Source organism: Clytia hemisphaerica, unplaced genomic scaffold (assembly GCF_902728285.1).
Source record: "Clytia hemisphaerica strain Z4C2 unplaced genomic scaffold, Clytia hemisphaerica genome assembly, whole genome shotgun sequence".
NCBI lineage: Eukaryota > Metazoa > Cnidaria > Hydrozoa > Leptothecata > Clytiidae > Clytia > Clytia hemisphaerica.
This window is the reverse complement of record NW_027104033.1, coordinates 16,468-35,446: the sequence shown is the minus strand read 5'-3', so window position 1 is coordinate 35,446 and position 18,979 is coordinate 16,468. Positions and strand designations below refer to the sequence as shown.

At 35.8% G+C, this 18,979-nt stretch overlaps 2 protein-coding genes across 2 annotated transcripts; one reads left to right on the top strand and one right to left on the bottom strand.

Annotated features, from left to right (window-relative positions):
* Positions 1–4,482: 4,482 nt before the first annotated feature.
* LOC136811697 (uncharacterized) lies at positions 4,483–8,295 on the bottom strand. Its single transcript, XM_067068323.1, has 2 exons — positions 6,777–8,295; positions 4,483–6,422 (listed from the first exon to the last, which is right to left on the bottom strand). The coding sequence occupies exons 1-2, from the start codon at positions 8,293–8,295 to the stop codon at positions 4,483–4,485; spliced, it is 3,459 nt and encodes a 1,152-aa protein (XP_066924424.1).
* An 8,939-nt stretch (positions 8,296–17,234) lies between these two features.
* LOC136811696 (uncharacterized) lies at positions 17,235–18,359 on the top strand. Its single transcript, XM_067068322.1, has one exon. It carries the CDS (start codon positions 17,235–17,237, stop codon positions 18,357–18,359), a length of 1,125 nt encoding a protein of 374 aa, XP_066924423.1.
* Positions 18,360–18,979: the final 620 nt, after the last annotated feature.

The window sequence follows — 18,979 nt, the reverse complement described above, 5'->3', positions numbered from 1 at the left end:
ATGCTGTATCCTCAGGCACAATGTTGTCCTTGGTAAAAGATGCTATGGCAGATTCCTTGAATAGCTTAACTTCTCCAGATGACACAGAAAAGCCAAATTTTGCGAGATGATCAACGAACCATCTCGTGGCGAAAGATTTATCAAGGTCTACGCCAATCCCAAAAGGTATCGGTGCGATAGATGACCTTGGTATCGATGCTTGTGTGATGGTTTGGTCTATGCAAATTTGTTTTAGCTTTGAAGAAAATAATTGTGAAAGAAATATCTGTAAGCTTTCGGGTACCCATTCAGCTTGATAGTCCAAGTTCCTCATTTCAAACAACGATGGGTAAAATGTTTTGTCTATTGGCATTTCTCTTATATCACTTTTTACAATTTTTAGTGCAGCTGTTATCAAGTCAACTGGAGTCCGCTCCTTCATCCTCATAAACTCTTCCATAAAGAATTTACTCATATGTCTAAAGCCGATGATGTCGCTTCTCCCCTCGCTCTGAAAGAAGTATATATGTTCCTTGTAGTTTTCCATAAGCTTCGTTTTTAAATATCTTCGACTGTAACATTCAGTTCCTCCACTCAGCTCGATCATCTTATCATATATTTCAGTAATTGTATGCAAATCGCCATCACCTTCATCTAGCCATTGACATACATTCTGGAAATTTTCCATCATCGATGTGTCGATTGGTCTACCTAACGGCTTGTCTTTGGTGGACTTGGTCAATCGAAAGCGGTTCATACTAACGATGTGGTATACAGCCTCTGCAGCGACTAAGTCAATACAAGAGTTTAAACGATCTTTTACCTTGTCTCCCCATTCATCGTTCCTCTCTCGTGAACATTCTAGCAAGTGTTTCTTGATAGGTAGGGTTTCCACGGCTACAACTGTTGAGTATTTACGATTAGCTTTTTTGTTGCAAAGAAAGCAGTTTTTCTTCCATTCAAATAAGAGCTCGGCAGCATTTGAAGATCTTAAACGCTTCGTAGGTCGATTGTCTACTGTACATGGGATAGTACGCTTGTCGATTATTTTCTTTCTGCATGGTTCATGGACAGTGACGGTACCGCCCTCATTCGAGCTTGATGTCTCTTGCAGCTCCCTTGATACAAAAATCAAAATAAAATTTCTACATTCATATAGTAAAAAAAAAACTATGAAAAATACATTTACGCAGATTACTACAGGGTTCTACAGATTACTGGTCTGAATATAAATCTTCGATAACAGCCTATGTAACCTATTGAAATGCCTGCTACCCTTAAGTTGTATCATGACTGGGCAAATTATCTTACTTTTAAGATTTAGAACAAATAAAGGGTGAAAAGACTTACCGTGCCAAATCATCCAAACCACGATCACTACATGCTCTGAGCAAAGTATTGAGACCTTTTCTTCCAACGCTGACTTGTTTTATATCAGTGAAGTCTTTCTTACATATAATGCAACGTTCCATCACTTATTTAATTTTCTAACTCATAATTTTTATTTCTCTAAAAAGAAGTCAAAACTAGATAATTCCTGTAATCTTTCAAATCTCCATTACAGTATCATCAAGACTCCATGAAAAATTTTTGCTTCAAAATATTTCATGCAACGATTCTAACTTCAAGAAATTTGCACATGGCCAAATTAATAGACAAAGATGGGATGACAAACATTATCAATGGAATCAAAACATAATATATTGTTTTGTAATAATTAGAATGTAAACAAAGACATATTAGTTACATGGAAGCTAAAAAAATAAAGCAACGCTCAAATCAAATTATCTTTTAATTATAACATAAATCAACATGAAAGGGGTTGCGGAACGAGCGTTCCGTTTTCGCAAAGCGAAGTTTTGTGACTCAGGAAATTCAGCGCTCGCTGCGCTCGCTGCTAAAAGCGACAAAAAAAATACTTTTGATTGCCTGGCTAAGGTTATTGACAAATCTTCCAAAAATGTAAAAATACTTTCGATTTACATAATAAGAAAAGGAATGAGAAAATTGCCAAAGATTACCTAACGGATTCGATCCACACCAAAAACGTGTAGTTTGTAAAACGCAAGAATTCCTTCACAACTCGAAGACGCAGAAAGTAAAAATTCTAATACACTAATTTTTTTTATAAGCATACGATAAATTTCGGCTGAAGCTTACTATGCCTAAAGCTCAATTTTGAGCCTCGAGTTATGCTTAACGCTATGCTAGGTAAGAAATTTATGAAAATTATGGTTCTAAAAATTTCTTTGGCTCAGCCTCAATGTATGCTTAGTATATGCTTAATTTTTCTGGAAATTTGAGCTTCAGTATGCTTATAAACGTTATGCTTATAAAAAAATGAGTGTACTAAGGTATCGAGCACTTCACTAAAAAGCGGGATTTTTATCTCGTACCGTGGGTGATGTTTAGTATAGGTTAATAGAAATAGGGTAGCTTTTCTTCAAACCAATTTTGCAAAAAGAAGTCCTCAAATTCGACAACGTAACAAATTGGACCATTTAAAAAATACGTTATACCCAATGGAGTATAAGCCTAATTCTATCCCTCCGGGCTTATACTTCATTAGTTATACCCCTTATGTTAAGCTTGACAGAGTTTTAAACGGCTAGGTCTTAGCAATGGGCATGAGATGTATTGAATTATTCTTGATATCAAAATTTTCTGTTATGATATTGTTTGCATTTTTTAATAGAATATTATCTAGTATAATAATTTAAAAACTACAAATTTCTTTTTTTACTGTGCATAATAAATATAATAAAAAATATATAATAAATAATATATAATAAAAGATAAAAATCAACAATCTACCTTTACTCTCGGAATTTTTCACTCGAGATTAGTTGTATAAAACACAACTCATTTTACTAAATATCGATATCATAGATATCACACAAAATAGGTCCCTCACAATTCCTGTTGAAAAGTTGAAAGTTTGTAGATGAATCTAATTCAGGACACAAGAGATTTAGGTTGCTGGGCTTAAGTCTGAGCCCTGAAAGAATTTGCAATGTTTAAACTATTTATCAATCCAGAACCAATTAAGACAATCATGGATTGTGAGGAAAGAACTTGACAACTTTAAAATCTAGTATCAAACAAACGAAAAAAAAAAAAAACACCAAAAAAAAACAACATAACAACAACAACAATTAAATGACTCAAAAGGAGGGCAACTGTCAACTAAAACAAAACTTGAAGTTTAAAAAACGATGCGAGCTTGAATTTTGAATTTGAGGTCGAGAGCTAACAAACAAGCAAATTTGTTAGCTCATGTTAACAGTTGCCCCCCCCCTTTCAACCCGGATATGATAGTGTTTAGCACCACTTGTGCAGTCTTTCTTCATCTTGTGTTTATTTATTCGTTTTTTCATTCTTCTTTTCTGTTTGGCTTTCCACTTCTCAGCGTACCCGGGATGATCTTCCCCACCATTCTTTTTCCAATAAAGGTAAGCATTCTTGGATTTACTTCCTGGGTTATCTCGTCTGTATACCAAAAATGCTTGGAACGTAAGTAACTGAAAAGCAAAAAAAAATTACATGAGCATAATTCAAAGTCTGAAAGAAAAATAAATAAATTCATCTCGATACGCGAAGGAACATAACTCGAAACCCTCCACATCTAAAATCTGGCGCACATACAAGAACAAAAATATTAGGCAATCAAAGTATTTGCAGGTCTGAAATGCATCAAAGTAATTGTAACAGGCTTACCACATCAGGATCTTCGTTGGACTCTCTTGCTGGTGACCGTTGAGCAGACTCAATATATTCATCGTTTTCATTGTCTCCGTGAAGGCTGATGTCACTCATAACTTATTTATTTGTCTGTAACGATAAGTAATATGAAACGTTATTTCTTATGTCGAATAGGAGAGACACCGTGGCTTTTCGTTTGCACTTTCAAAGAATTGAAAACCTTGAAAATGCGTAACAGGGTGCACCAGCGGGAAGGTAAGCCATCGGAATTTGCACCCCACCCAACCCACCCAATACGAAGGATTGTAAAGAAGTTACATAAATACCCTAATGGAAGAACTTTTGACGGATCTTTCATAGTGTTTCTGAGACTAAATGTCCTTTATTCGCCTATAATAATTTCCTGCAAAATTTAGATTTTCAATTTAGTGAAAAGTAAGGTCCGACTGTAAAAAAATGTTTGGTCAACCTCTAAATTAAATTGCCATCAAGTTCTTCCCTTAAGGTATAAACAATTCTTGTACGTCTAAATGACGTACATGCATCAACAAGATGCAGTGCATGCATCGACAAGATGCAAAGATGTAACAAACACCGTTTTTAGAACACTGGGAAACCAGGTTCAGCTTTTTATACTCAGCAACAACAGAAGCTTTGATAATTATGATAATTATCTTTTTTCACCCTCTTGATTTTGATATGGGAAAGCTCAGCTTTACACTTCACTCGTTAAAACATTGTAGGCCATCATTCACAAAGCAATCAAATTGATGAAGAAGTTCTCTGTGATTAATAATATCACTATAATGGCCATATGTTTTTAAGTGTCTCCTCACTTAAAATATTTAATCTTTTTTCTTCTTCCCTTCTTTGAGGCATCCAAGGATGGTTGTTTATGTAATTTAACCTATCAAATGGCACTTTTTCAACTAAAGCAACATTTTCCAATTTGGATGCTCTGATTAGGGCAGTGTATGTGATACCAAGGTTAAGTTTCTCCATGAAAATCTCTTTATTAAGCTTTATTCGAATATGAGTACAAGGTTCATTAGGACCTATAGTCATACCTTGGCTTTTAGAAATTGGTATACAATATCCAGGCATCAAAGGAAGTCCTGTTCTAGAACAACAGTTATTTCCACAACGTGACTCATTTACTGGTATTGGAACCCAAGTAGGATGTTCTGGTAGCCAAGCTGGGCCCTTGTACCTTGGGAAATCTACAACTACTGCTTCTGGAAATTCAGGAGGGGCTTTTCCTCTGCCATACAAAATGACAATCACTTTCCCAATGGCACCATTATTCAAACCAAAGGGTGTGAGACTAAATTGATTTTTAGTCAAAAGTACACGACTTCCAACAGCAATATGTGAAGTTGCAGGTATTTGGCCCATTTGATTGACTGATTGAGTGTGATGACGCCCTTTTCCTTTGCTTGGTATAGTAGCAACAGGAACTTCCAAATCTGCAAGCTTGTTGTGGTTTTCAACATTCACTTCCTGCCATGTTTCCATGATAGTTAGACAAGTTTCTAATTTAAAATATTCTTTTTCACTTTCAGAAAGCTCACCCTCATACCTCGAGTTGATTGTTTTCCAATCATCGACATTAAGTTTACCCTCTCTGATTCTCAGTAACATTTCCAAAAAAGATAATTGGTCAGGTCCCTGACGCATTGTTTCATTCAAAACAACATAATGCGAAAATGTACGGTAGATTCCATAGCCAGCAAGCTTATCTGGCGCAGCAGAAGATAATGGCTCTACGTGTAAGTCTTTTGACCCGACTGGTCCCAATTGACCCAAATCCCCAAAAAAATTTACCGTTGGGATCGCACCAAAGTTATTGGAGAAGTCACATGTGGCCTCTTTGAAACGTTGACTACACCATGCCAGCACGCGTGGGCTATACATTCCTCTTTCATCTAAATTTAAAGTCATTAATTTCATGGTATCACCCTCAAGAGTACTACCAGTGAGTATGCGCAAATTAGTCAAAGCTGTACTATTCAAGGGCTTATCAGTTAGTTGCACTGTTTTTGTGTTTTTCTTCATTCTTGGAATACTGGTTGTGGAGTGAACTGTTCTTCCTAAAGGAAGAAGAACAGATGCAGCTCCTGTAGGTGCTAAATTCATTACGGAATCATTGCGGTTACGAATTCTCCGTGACAGATATGTAAGGGCAACAATAGTAAATGTTTTACCGCTTCCCGCCGTCCCTTGTATCAGGAGACGCACATGATCATGCTTATCATTGCTGACAGCAGACATTAGATTTAGAATATTGAATGCAATTATGACTCGCTGCAGAGTGTTTGCTTTCAATAAATCCATATTGGGTGGTAAATCACATTGCTGATTCAGTGCCCTTTGTCTTTCTTCAGCCACATTTGACACATTCTGAAGCCAATTTGAGGTGCTGTCAGACCAATTACCTCCAAAGCATTCAGTCGCATAAAGATGCCAATCAAAACTTTCTCCACCGTCAGGCAGTTTCTTGAACACATGCAAATCTTCAAATGCTTGCGGATTATTTTCAGCTAAATACTGCAGATATAAATTTTCATTCCTAATGTCGCTTTCAAACTCATTGTCAGATTCAGAGTCATGTTCAGAAGAGCTTTCATCAGGATCTTGGGCTTTCTTGTTTGTGCTCTGCTCCTCTCTTTGTACCTTTTTGTCATGTTCCGATTTGGCATTACTGACAAGTTCTTTCACAGTAGTTGGGCATAAGTCAGTATCTAAAAATTCAAAGAATGCTTCCAAAAACGATTCTTTGCCTTGCTTAAGCTCATCAACATTTTATCATGTGCCTGGTGAATGAATCATTAACTGACCCTTACAATAATTGTCTTCTAGAGGCCACACAGGAAGCGTTGGGAGGCCAGTAAAGACTGGTACATGACTTCTATTACAATTTGGGGAGCAAACACAAAGTTGAGCCCATTTATACAAAGTCATGTTTGGATATATTTTTCTACGTTTCAGACTTAAAAATTTTTCTAGAGGTGTTTCCCTTGTTACATTCCCATTGAATGGATTTGAATTTACTACACGGTAGCCACTAAGACCTATTCTTCTGAATTGTCGCGTACAATGAAACAAACGACCACCACAATTCAAAAAATCAACCGAAGCTGCTGGCATATCAATCAGGCCAATCATTTTCATAAGTAGCTGTTGAGCAATGCTTCTAACAGATGCAACACAACTATTGATATCTAACAAATGTTTATACAACCGTACAAAATCACCGGTGCACATTGCACCTTTACATGCATACTGAGTAATGTACCATAACAAAGCCATCAAGTCTTGATCAATAATAGCTTGTGTATCTGAATTGGCTAGCCATGTTAACAATCGAGCTTTTATATGAGCAATCAAAAATGGGTGATCTCTATTACCTTCAAAGCGTGGATGCTCTCCCGGCGTAATTACAGAATTGAAAGGATGCGTTTCTTTACCCTTTGACAGTTTGGTCTCAATATCAATTTTACCAAAGTGGAAGCGACAATCCTTTGCTTTCAAACCTTTTTTATATTTTAAACATGTATTATTACACTTATGTAAACCAACCTTATTTGTCAATGCAATATGAAATGGTTGGTTTAAATGGTCAAAGACTTTTTCTGACAAAGGATTGTAATTTGGAGGTTCATAATTACCGTAAGGTTTAGCCCATTCGCCTTTGTTGGGGATCCATACCCTTTTACCCTCTTCATCAATATCCACTTGACCACCTGCAGGATGCATTGAGATAAAATTTGGAGAATGAAAATCATTTGTATTCAAAAGATCAGTCTGAAGTAAATTGTGAAGTTCAGCAGCAGCTTCAGATGTATTTTTATTGCCTTTTCCATCATCAGTTATCAATGACATGGCACTCTCAATCTTCTGTACATGCGGCTGACTAAAAACAATAGCATGACTGTGTATCTCCCCACGACCTTTTGCAAATTCATATCTTATCCACATGTCAGATGTTTGGAAAAGTTCCTTCCCTAAAGTATGATAATAATTCAAGCTTCTAGATTCAAAGTATTTAGTGACAATGTGAAGATTGTTTAACACTAATTTTCTGTGGTATAAAAAATCGTTATCAATTTGGTCAATAACAGATTCATAGGTCACACCTTTCACTAAAGACTCATACTTGGCAAGTAATTGTTTAAGGGGATCCCAATGGTGTTCTGCCATAGAGTTTGTGTCAAAATAGGCAGGCAGATCCCCATATTCAATTTTTCTAAACACGGCAAGACTGTCAAGCTCAATTTTACGATCTCTCCAATATGGATCACTGTTGGCAAATTTTGCACCAAGACTAATTAATTTTCGTGGCACTGAGCTATCACCATTTTCTAAATTTTCACGCAATTCCTCAACAGAAAGATGTGCATCATGCAGTTGCTGGGCAACAATGAATGAGCCTTGCGTCAATGCCCTTTCTCTCAAACCAAGATTCATAAGAAAAAATCGAAGAGTTGGATGAGAACTGACGCGATTACCACCAGTATGATAGATATGGTCAACCCGCTCTTGGTAGTCAGTAGTTGTAAACTGAGGAATTGTGATATCGGCCGAACCATTGATAAAAATTGTTGGGAATGCCATAGCAAAAAATCCACATGTCTTTCGTTCTGAAATAAGGTCAAGCCTGTTATTACTGTGCAACTCCAACCCTTTGGAGACGTACAATATTCTCTACGGTCTCTTCATCGTCAATAAATTGCTCCAACATTTTTTTAAGCCTCTTATTTACATTCTTCAGCGTGGCGGTGTTACAATGCCAGAGTAGCTATTTTCCAACTCAGAACATCCAGATTGCCCTTCCGATAGATTTTTTTTTAAATTAGGAATATCAGTCGTAAATTCTAAATTTGGGCACCGGGGACAAAGTTTGTTATCATTAACAGGGCAGTTTTGTAATCTAGAAAAGTCAATTATAACATCAAAATAATAAGGATTTGGAGGCCAAATAAAGAAACGTCCCTTGAGAGCAGTGCTTACATGGTCAGGACCCTCATACACTTTGTAATTCGGGAATTGTAATTCTGAACCCCCATATGGGTACCCAAAGACAAGTCCGTTTAATGCCTGTTCAACCTTGTTTCTATTGACAACAAAATCTTTTAAGACCTCCCATTTTCACCTTTCTTTCTCAACAATAATGCCACTTCTTGAGGAAGATTTGGCAATGTTTTTGCAATTGTCATGTCATTGGGTACTGCAATGGAATGACCCTTCCCCCGCAACATGCCATATTTCATAATAGTAATATTAGTTATAATATTGATTTTTGAAATCATGGCTATTTCAAGAAGACTTAGGTTTTTCAAGTAAGGTGGAATCTCCAAAAAAATGCATATTATTATGATGAGATCCGACGACACCTTCATCTTCACCTCATTTTTATTTTGTGAAAAAATCCCAGAAAATTTGGGAACAGAAGCAGGATTTCTCTTTCTCCTGTTGTCCTTTTCTTCTTGACAACACCTATTACACTTACCATCCTTTCCAACTGACCATGATTTAGGAAAGTACATATCATTGTCATTTAATTTAGGTTCGACGTGATCAGTTTTGTAAAATACAGGTCTTGTTTCGTTACAAATTCTACATTGCGCTATATCATGCTTCAACTCGCCTTCCTCAAATAAACGCACAGCTTCAACAACTCGAGGATTAGAATGCAGGCTAGCGGCATCAGTGTTATGAACCCCTTGAGTTTTTTCTTCAAGAGCTTCAAAAACGGAATTTGAAGGTAAGCTGTGACTATTATCAAGTTTCTTACGTCTACCCTTATTTAATCTCAACAAACGATTTAATTTGCCTTTCCTATTTCTGCGATCACGCAGCGACTCATTGTTTAATGGTGCAATATATTTTATTCCATTTAATATACACGACTTTTCGAGTTCTTTTTCTGCCAATTGTGCCTTACGTTTCCAAGTTATCTGCACTTTAAGCCGTTTTATTCTTTTTGTTCTTTCAGATGAAGATTCATTCTTACAGGGCTGAACATAATCAATTTTCGACGCACGCAGGCATAATCTTTTTATTTCAAGTTCATTGGCTTTAATTTTTTCAAGTTCATTGGCTTTAATTTTCTGATTATTTGACAACTGTAATTGCTATTTCGTGTTGTTGTTAGCTTTTTTGTGGTCAGCAGAACTGGCCTCAGCAAGTCGTTTTCTTTTTAATTTTTGAGACTCGTTCGCAATATCGCAAGTTCTATTATTTTTATCCCCCGAGACTCAATTGTAAAATCAATATCTGTTGCATTATCTGAATTAGCAAAAATACCTTGACGACATGGCAAAAGTGATTGAAAGTGATTGTTATTGACACTTTGACCACGATGTAGGTACAGCTGGGTTAGTTTTAATCCCTTGATGGGAGACTTCGGTGCCCTTGATAAACCCCTGAATCTGTTTTATATCGATTGGGATAAACATGCCTTAAACTTTTTGGGAAAAACTCCCAAAAAAATTACAAAAGATAATAATAGTAAAATTATACTTATCAAAATACTTTCCTGTGTTTCTTTTCCAATGATTTCTTTGATTGTTTATATTCTTCCTATTCCAGAAGCGAACAGTAACACTTAGTACTTGTTATTTCCTTCTCTTGTCGATAAGAAAATAACTACTACTACTACGATTTGGTTGATACTTTCAGCTTTTGGCTATCGTTTAGTAGCAAAAGAGATCTTTTTGGCTTTCGTTTAGCAAAGGAGATATTTCACGTGGTAACCTGATTGACTTTTTGATTTTTCAAGCATATACAACAAAATTCCCACATCTTGCATGCGCAGATCTAGAGAAAGGATGCTCCACTCGCTTCGGGCGCTCAACGCTCGTTCCGCAATAAAAAGAATTCTGGAATTCCTTTTTGAAACCCCTTTGAAACTTAACTAGTGTTAATAATATACATACTTTCTCATATATTATAACTAGCCTTAATTTTTATATTCAACGCATAGAAAGTATTATAGTAACCTAACTTGCAAATCTTACTATTGTTCTTTCATTGGTGACGTTACGTAGTTTCAGCCCATTTACTCACATTCAGTACGTTTTTATGATTTTTCCCAAGCAAAAAAAGTTGTTCCGTTTTGAATTTGCGATCGATTGATATATAACACTTACATGTTTTGACCAAGTCAAATTTTCAGGAAATTTTGTGCTGATAACGTCATAGGCATTTGGACCAATTTTACTCACATTCAGTAAATTTTAAGAATTTTCCGTTAGCAAAAAAGTTGTTCAGTTTTAAATTTGCGATCGATTGATATATAATACTTGTATGTTTGAGCAACTTGAATTTTGACCAAATTTCCTAGCAGCCATTATGGATTATGACGTCATAACTTGGGACGCCAAGGTGCTGAAGGTGGGGGGTTTTAATACGAAGTTCCTAATACCTTCCCCCAACTCTGTGCCAAATTTCAGCTTTATACTATTTTTTTCCAGGTTTGGGTGATTTCCTGGCTAATCTCCTCTACTATCGAGTGGCGACCATCTGGAGTAATCTCAGTAGTGTTTATAGTATGGATTATCAGATTATAAAACAAATCAACTCACAAATAGGATAAATATTTGAAATTAATGATAATCCATATTTATCCTACGAATTTGTCAAAATACTGTTACCTGTGCACATGATGGTTGAAGTATCTGTTTAGTTAGAGCAATGTAGGTGTGTCTATATATTTTATATTATCAATTTTATATAGATACCTAGTCAGACAATTTGATACTATCTAAACAATATTCAGGATCTAGACAAAGTCCAGGATCCAGAAAAACAATACAAATATATAAACGTACCTTGATTATTATTCATATTGTCAGCTTTTGTATAAAATCTGTATTTCAAACTGTATAATGTTTAGTGTTGATTGAAGAGCAAAAAGAGGACGTGCTCAAAGCTTCGTCTACCATTATGATTTCATTGGGCATTTTATCGACACTACCATCCACCACCGCCCTACGGTAAGTATAGGGACCCTACGCCTAGGACGTCTTCTAGGTCGACGTCGCCATTTTGGATATTTTTTCGTACTGCGCATGCGCACAGGGGAATTACCTTTGATTTCATCACGTCGAGTATCAGTCGACAGCGTGAAAACAACCTTTTTGAAGTCGTGTTTGTGTCTTAAAGGTTTCAATTGGATTCAACCATGGATAATTCAGAAAAATACCAAATAAAAAGGTAAATATCTACAAAATTTAGGGATTTGTTACTCTAAAATATCTTTGACTATTTTCCAATCGGGTGGTGGCTACAAAAAAGTAGGTTTTTTCCACAAGATTCATTGTGCTCAAGCACATGTTTATCCTCTCAATTTTGTTAAATTGACCTTTTTTACTTTTGAATGCCAAACCTTCAAGTTAAAATGCGATATGTTCCTTTTTTTTACCATTCCGTCTGGGAAAAAGTTCGATTTCATTTATTGGGAAAAAACATTTTCGAGAGTTGCAGACTTTTCAAACTTGACAAAATTATTTCCAGCATTTTCCACGCACTTGACAAAATTTTTCTTTTCCACTTTTATAGTTGAACCAATTCATGGTAACAGTTACCTGATGAGGTGATTTCTTTGTGGCATTAGTAATCAAAGATTTAAGCTGGTCAATTTTCTGATTGTTTTTGAGACCTGAACATCATTTCAGTGAGCCAGTGCCAACCCCATTTTACGAAAGTCTAAATGACTGAATAGGTGAATGTTTTTAGTTAATACCTAAAATAAGAAATAAAGACTTTAATAGGACTAGATTGGAAATCAATTTCGTACGATGTTAAGTATTTTTATGAGTTCGGTGGTAGATAACAAAAGATTTTACTAACTAAATAGTTTAAACACGTCTTAATGTTACTTTAATTCACTCAATACAGCGAAATAAAATAAATAATGAGAAATGCACTTGACTCACCATGAAAGAAAGAAGAAAGCGACATACTTATTCGTTAGAGATTGACTTTGATCGCTTGTCAGAGCTTGTCCCCTTAAAGAACCGCACAAAGAAGAACTTCAATAAAAGATTATGGAGAGAAATAGCTCTGAAATATTTCAATCTCCGTAAACCACCTTCGGAAGAAGAGGTGAAGCACATTTTTAGGGAATACTATAAAGCAATGGAGAAGGTATCGTCTTCAAAACCAATTTCATTTACTGAGGTCGTAGACGACATTGGGAAATCAACAGACGACTGGGAAAATGTCTTTGGCGAAGAATAGAGAGACAGCAACATTCCAAGAATCGACAACTCGTGCAAAAAGATGGATAAGAACTACGATGCTGTATTGGCATCTGATAATGAATATCAATGATGAAGTGGATTTAAGGAATATCAACGACGATATGGATACCAATGAATCATACAAACCAAATCACAATCATAACAACAGTCCAAGGGTCACCAAACCATCTAAAAATTTGTATAAGAATCACGATAACGTAACATTAGATAGAATTGAAAGTTTAGCTGCAAGCATAGTTTCGAAAACAGCTTTCGATCTGACAAGATTTGCAATTGATAGAATCTCTAATTCCAAAGCAAATCAAAGTTTTGTTGATAACACCATAGTATAAGAAAGCCGCGGCTGGAATATGTACCGCATTGTCTTTTCAGTTAATTGCTGTTCCATCTCTGTCTCCGAGCTTTATAAGAATATCAAGATTGTCAGTTTATTATTGGTAGATAGTTTTTGAAATTTTTCTCTTATTTTCCTTCACAAAAAAGTTTTTTTATTGCTAAATATCTTTGAATGTGTACTCAATAGAATACTTGAACTAATTTTGGATATATTTTAGGGGTATTTTGTGGACACAATGGTTTTTTGCCAAAATTGAATTATAAGAACTACATTCAAGATGACAACTTTCCTGTCAGTTTGAATGATAAATTTTGAAGGTACTGGCTTGAAATTTTCACAGTATTATCTTGATGTACTTTTTCATTGATTTCTAAAAAGATTTCACAAAAATATTGTGAAGGCATTTCGAGGCATCTCATTAATTTTTGAGTTCTTTCAGCCCAGCCATTATGTGCTTGTTTAAATTTCCTATTGTTGATCTTTCATTTACAATGATTTTATAATGCAAGTGTATTACCAAGGGCATATCATTAATGTCTAAAACGCACTGAGAAGTAAGTATTAACGAAAAATTAATAAAATTACCATTAAAGATACTACATTACTGATTTCTTGATCAACAAATAGTCATCAAATACGACAGAGATAGAACAACAGAAATTCAGATGTTATCATTCCAGCCGCGGCTTTCTTATACTATGATAACACATTTCACGGGCTGACAAAACCTGAAGTTGAGCTGACAACGCCTGGAGTCGAGCTGACAACGGCTGAAGTTGAGCTGACAACGGCTGAAGTTGAGCTGACAAAACCTGAAGTTGAGCTGAAAACGCCTGAAGTTGGTTGTGACCTACGAACTAATGCATCAAGGAGCAGTTTATCAGGATCTGATAATGAAAGTGAAAAGGAAGACTTCTTCTTACCAGAGCTGAATTCAATAAGTGCGAACCTCTTGACATCATCTCGAATCCCCCGAAATAGCATCTTTAAATATCGGTTCAAAAACACAACATTTTGTGAGAACCTTTCGCAAGATTGGACCAAACTTGCTATCGTACGTAATAAAAATAATACTATTCGGAGATTTGCAAATAAATACTAGGAATATCTATTTCCGCTCTTAAAAAAGCATAACAAATACTGCAACTTGGTTGTCCAAAAACAAAGATTGAGAAAAGAAGAATCCAGGAAAAAAATAGTTGCCCTTATTGGCATTGCTATTTAAAGTGCAAAAGGCAAGAATGCAGCTTTTCGGTGAGGGTATTTATCAATACTGAGCAATGTCCGATATTAAACATCTCTTTCCATGGAGAAGTCAACCATGACATCCGGAAGACATGTGCTGATAACATTGCTGGTCCAAAGAGAAAACTTGAACATCAGAGATTTGAAAAGAATTTGAAAACACCCCCCAGTAAAGTGTATGGGGAAAATTGGGAAAAGTTGACGCAGGAGTATTTGCTTCGGGAAACAGGGAGGACGCGGGAAGATCCCCAAGAATCTACCAAAAATTAAAGTCAGAGGTCAGAAGCTCGCATACAAAGAATAGTACCACCAAAAAGTACAAGAGATAGCGTCAAAGATTGAAAGCAATGACCGTTTAAAGGCTCGTGAAATAAAGCAGGAGAGAAAATTTTATGGATTCATGCATGATGTGATGGTGGATAAAGAAATAAAAATGACACTAACATATGAATGTTTGATAAGGCTCTACCATGATAAAAACAACCAAGATATCGTTTATTTTGACGCTACTAGGAGTGTTACCCTTCTGCTGAAAGAATGTAAACGCATCCTGTTATATTCACTTTGTGTTCGTCATCCATATGGCTTATCACCGCCGTTGCCTGTTGCCCAATATTTGTCAAGTTCGCACTCAGTTTCTTCCATCCGTCAATTTTTTATATCCGTACAAGATAAGGAGAAACTTCTATTTAACAAAATTTCCAACCCATCATTTGTCCCTGTTGATTACTCATTTGCGTTGATTGTTGCTTGCATAAATGAATTTTGTCACGAAACGCTTCCAGATTACATCAACCGAACATTAAGAATCGTCAATGGACTGGAAGAAAATTTGTCGAAAGCTCTGTTACACGTTTGTTTTTCCCATATTACTAACAGAAACAAATTTGTATTGGTTAAGTTGAAAATTGAAAAGAAGACAGCTACCCTTTGTATGCACTGGTTTGCGAGATTAACCGAGTGCAGATTTCTCTCTAAGCTCGAAACTTTTGTAAAGCTTGGCCAGATCGTTTTTATGTCGCTAACCACTGACACTGTTAACTATGGTAAAACAGTCCCTGAAGCTTTATCGAGTTTTTCTGTGTCAACTGCAACAAATCAAGAAATCAATAACGAATTTTACGCACCATCTTACTTCGATTTCATAATGAACTACCGACTTCCAACAGCAACACTTTGGACTGGCCTCTGTCTTGGTAATCTATAGAGATTTCGAGGTGGTAATCAAGAAGAGCAGCAACCATCGGCGCCTAAGTCTATCATGAAAAGCAATACAACGACAGCCAAAGTTGAGGGTTATTTCTCTAATTTAAAACGATTGCAAGGTTTGAAGCAACCGATTCCAAATTTCATTGAAAATACCTATGACGATCTTTTATTCTTCGCTACGGATAGTCACGTGACTTCCAAAAACACTCTCGCTACAAAGGTCTACCATTTTGAACGCGGGTAAAATATTTACGACTTCTGGCTGTGGTGTGCTGTGGTTTCTTGAGCTTGGAGGGCTTCAAAGAGCTTAAAAGATGGGGAAATATTGTTGTGTGACTTATTGTAAAAAAATAGTGCCAAGACCAAAGATATCAATTACTACCAGCTACCTGCTGACCCTGAAAAGAATGAGTGGTGCAAAGCCAACAATCGTGCTGCAACAGCACCTGATGGGAGAGTTATTCCTGGGAAGTTATGGGTACCTAAAACTTCTCACCATTATGTTTGTTCTGAACATTTTATCAGTGGTAGGTAACATGTATTCCTCTTCTCGTAGTACTGTTCTTATGCACTTAGATTTGTGGTGTTTGAATATACACCAGCAGTGGTTTCCACCAACGTAACAGAGTTGACAGTTTGTTAGGAAAGAAGTGCTAGTTGTCGGGGGACTGGGCGAGTCATTGAGTCTTTCTTTCTTTATCGTGGAACTTCAATTAGTCTCTTTTGATGTTTGATAGCTTTCAAACTTTCAAAAAATTAAGAATGATTTATGATATTTCTCTATTCTGTAGCCACTTTGTTTGTCTTTACAAAAAGTGACTATTTTGAAATAGTATAAAATCATGTACCCAAAATGCTTTTATTTTATTTAAGGTCAAAGATCACTCACGACGAGTCATTCTGATTACGTACCATCAGTATTTCCACGAAAACCCAAAGCAACTCCAGCAATGTCGCCTAAGAAGTCGAAATCCAAAAAAGTCCAAAGTCCACATCGTCAAAGGCTAGAAATAGATCAAAGGAGGACTGCATATCAATCTAAACCAAAAGGTATATAATGCCACAAAGTAATAAACTGAACTTTGAAATAAGCTTTTACTGATAGCCAACATTCCTTGAGATTCATTATTCATGATGATTTCAATAATGTGGCAGAATAGTAGTAACTGTTTTGCTCATTGTCCTATTGACAGCTTGTTTTCCTACTCGTTTTTATAACTGTATGAAATCTGATATCTGATTTTGTTGGTGTGTAGTAAATGGAAACCTATTCATTTGCCATTGATACCTATTCAAGGTAATTTGTAATTTCAAACAACTTCAAAGTACTAGTAGTTCAAAGGGGGTAAGAGCCATCTTAAAGATACTCATTAATTTTGTGTTTGTTTATATTTCTAGCTTTATCAAGAAGACTACGACTTCAAAGTCCTGATTTTGAGCCACCATCCCCAGTTCCTGGGCCAAGCCAAATAGAATAAAATATAAATGAAGAAATTATGGATGACAATGGTATTCCTGAGACACCTAAAGAAGACTTACCTGAACGAACTGTACCAGATAATAATAATAAACTTGAAACGGAGAGACTGTATGAGGAAATGAACAACCTACGTATGGGCATAGATAAACTAAAAAAGGAAAATGAAAATTTGAAACAAAACATGGCTTCTTCTGGTCTCAAATTTAATGGGGTCAAAGATAATGAAGATTGTTGTATTTTATTGACAGGACTTAAACCTATAGTCCTAAAATCACTAATGAATTATTCAATGAAGGCACATAACCCTTCTAACAAACCAACAAAACTCTCAATCGAGGACCAAATTATGTTGACTATAATCAAACTTAAACACAATCCTGTCTTTGAGCTTTTAGCTCTATTATTCAACATATCCCTGACTACATGTATTGAGTACTTTTGGAAATGGATTGATATCATGTTTGTGAATATAAAAAGACTGATAAAAATGCAGGATAGAGACAACATATTCAATACCATCCCAGCTCATTTCAAATGTAAGTTCCTTCGATTGACCTCAATCATTGATTGTTTTGAGGTCTTTGTCGAGGCACCAAGCTCCATGCTAGCTAGGGCTCGATTCTACAGCCAGTACAAGAAGCACACAACTATTAAAGTTTTCATTTCTTGCACTCCTTTGGGTGCAATCAATTTTGTTTCCCAATGTTATGGAGGACGCCCCTCTGATATTCAAGTTGTAAAAGAGTCTGGCTTTCATACCTCCAAATATCATATGCCTGGTGATCAGGTTCTTGCAGATCGTGGTTTTACATTGGTAGAAGAGTTTGCTGCAGGTACCTGCTTTTACCAAAAGAAAGACTCAATTGTCTGCTCGAGAAATATCGAAATATCACACAAAATTGCCTCGGTGAGAATCCACATAGAACGTGGATTGTTACGGAATCAATACACAATTTTGAAAGGGACTATTCCATTGAGATTGCTAAAGAGTATCAAAGACGAAAAAAGCTCGTCTATCATTGCCAATTGTGATAAACTTGTGGTTGTTTGCTCAGTCTTAACTAATTTAAATCGAAGTATTATATTTGATAAAAATACAAACACACCAGTTATTGATGAAGATACAAATCCTTATATTTGAACTTGTTAATTTTTATAATATTTCTGTAATTATTTATTGTCTTTAAAAAAATTCACTTTGTTGATATTTTTGCCTTGTTTTACTTTTTTTTAACCATTAAAACACTAAGTCAATTTTGAGGCTTGTTTTTCAATTATTCCCTGAAGACACTTTCCTTTCTTCACATTGTTTATTTCATGCCTCGGTCCCATTATTTTTCCTGTACTGAGCTGTAGGGCAGTATCACTAATCATTTTGATACTGATGGATTTCATACATATTTAGCTCACATTTAAATTGTAACCAATTAACATGAGTTATCTATTGTGTGAACTTTTTAATGTATAATAAAGCTTGTATAATTTTTGCTAAATTTTCATTTCAAAATGATTTTTAACTTGAGATTTCAATGCTTCAAATTCTTGTAATGAATTATCAATCGTGACCGAAAAAAATCTGTTTGGCTGTATCCATCATGTTATCCTTTTTCGTTACTTGAAGACACCCCAAATTTATACGGTTTTATTGGGTTTTATTGACAGCCAAAAACTGGTTTTATGATCGATCCGCCAAAGTTGGTTTTACGGGCTATCCGCAAAGGAAAAAACATTTTGGCCTATTTGGGGGGGGGTTACTTTGGA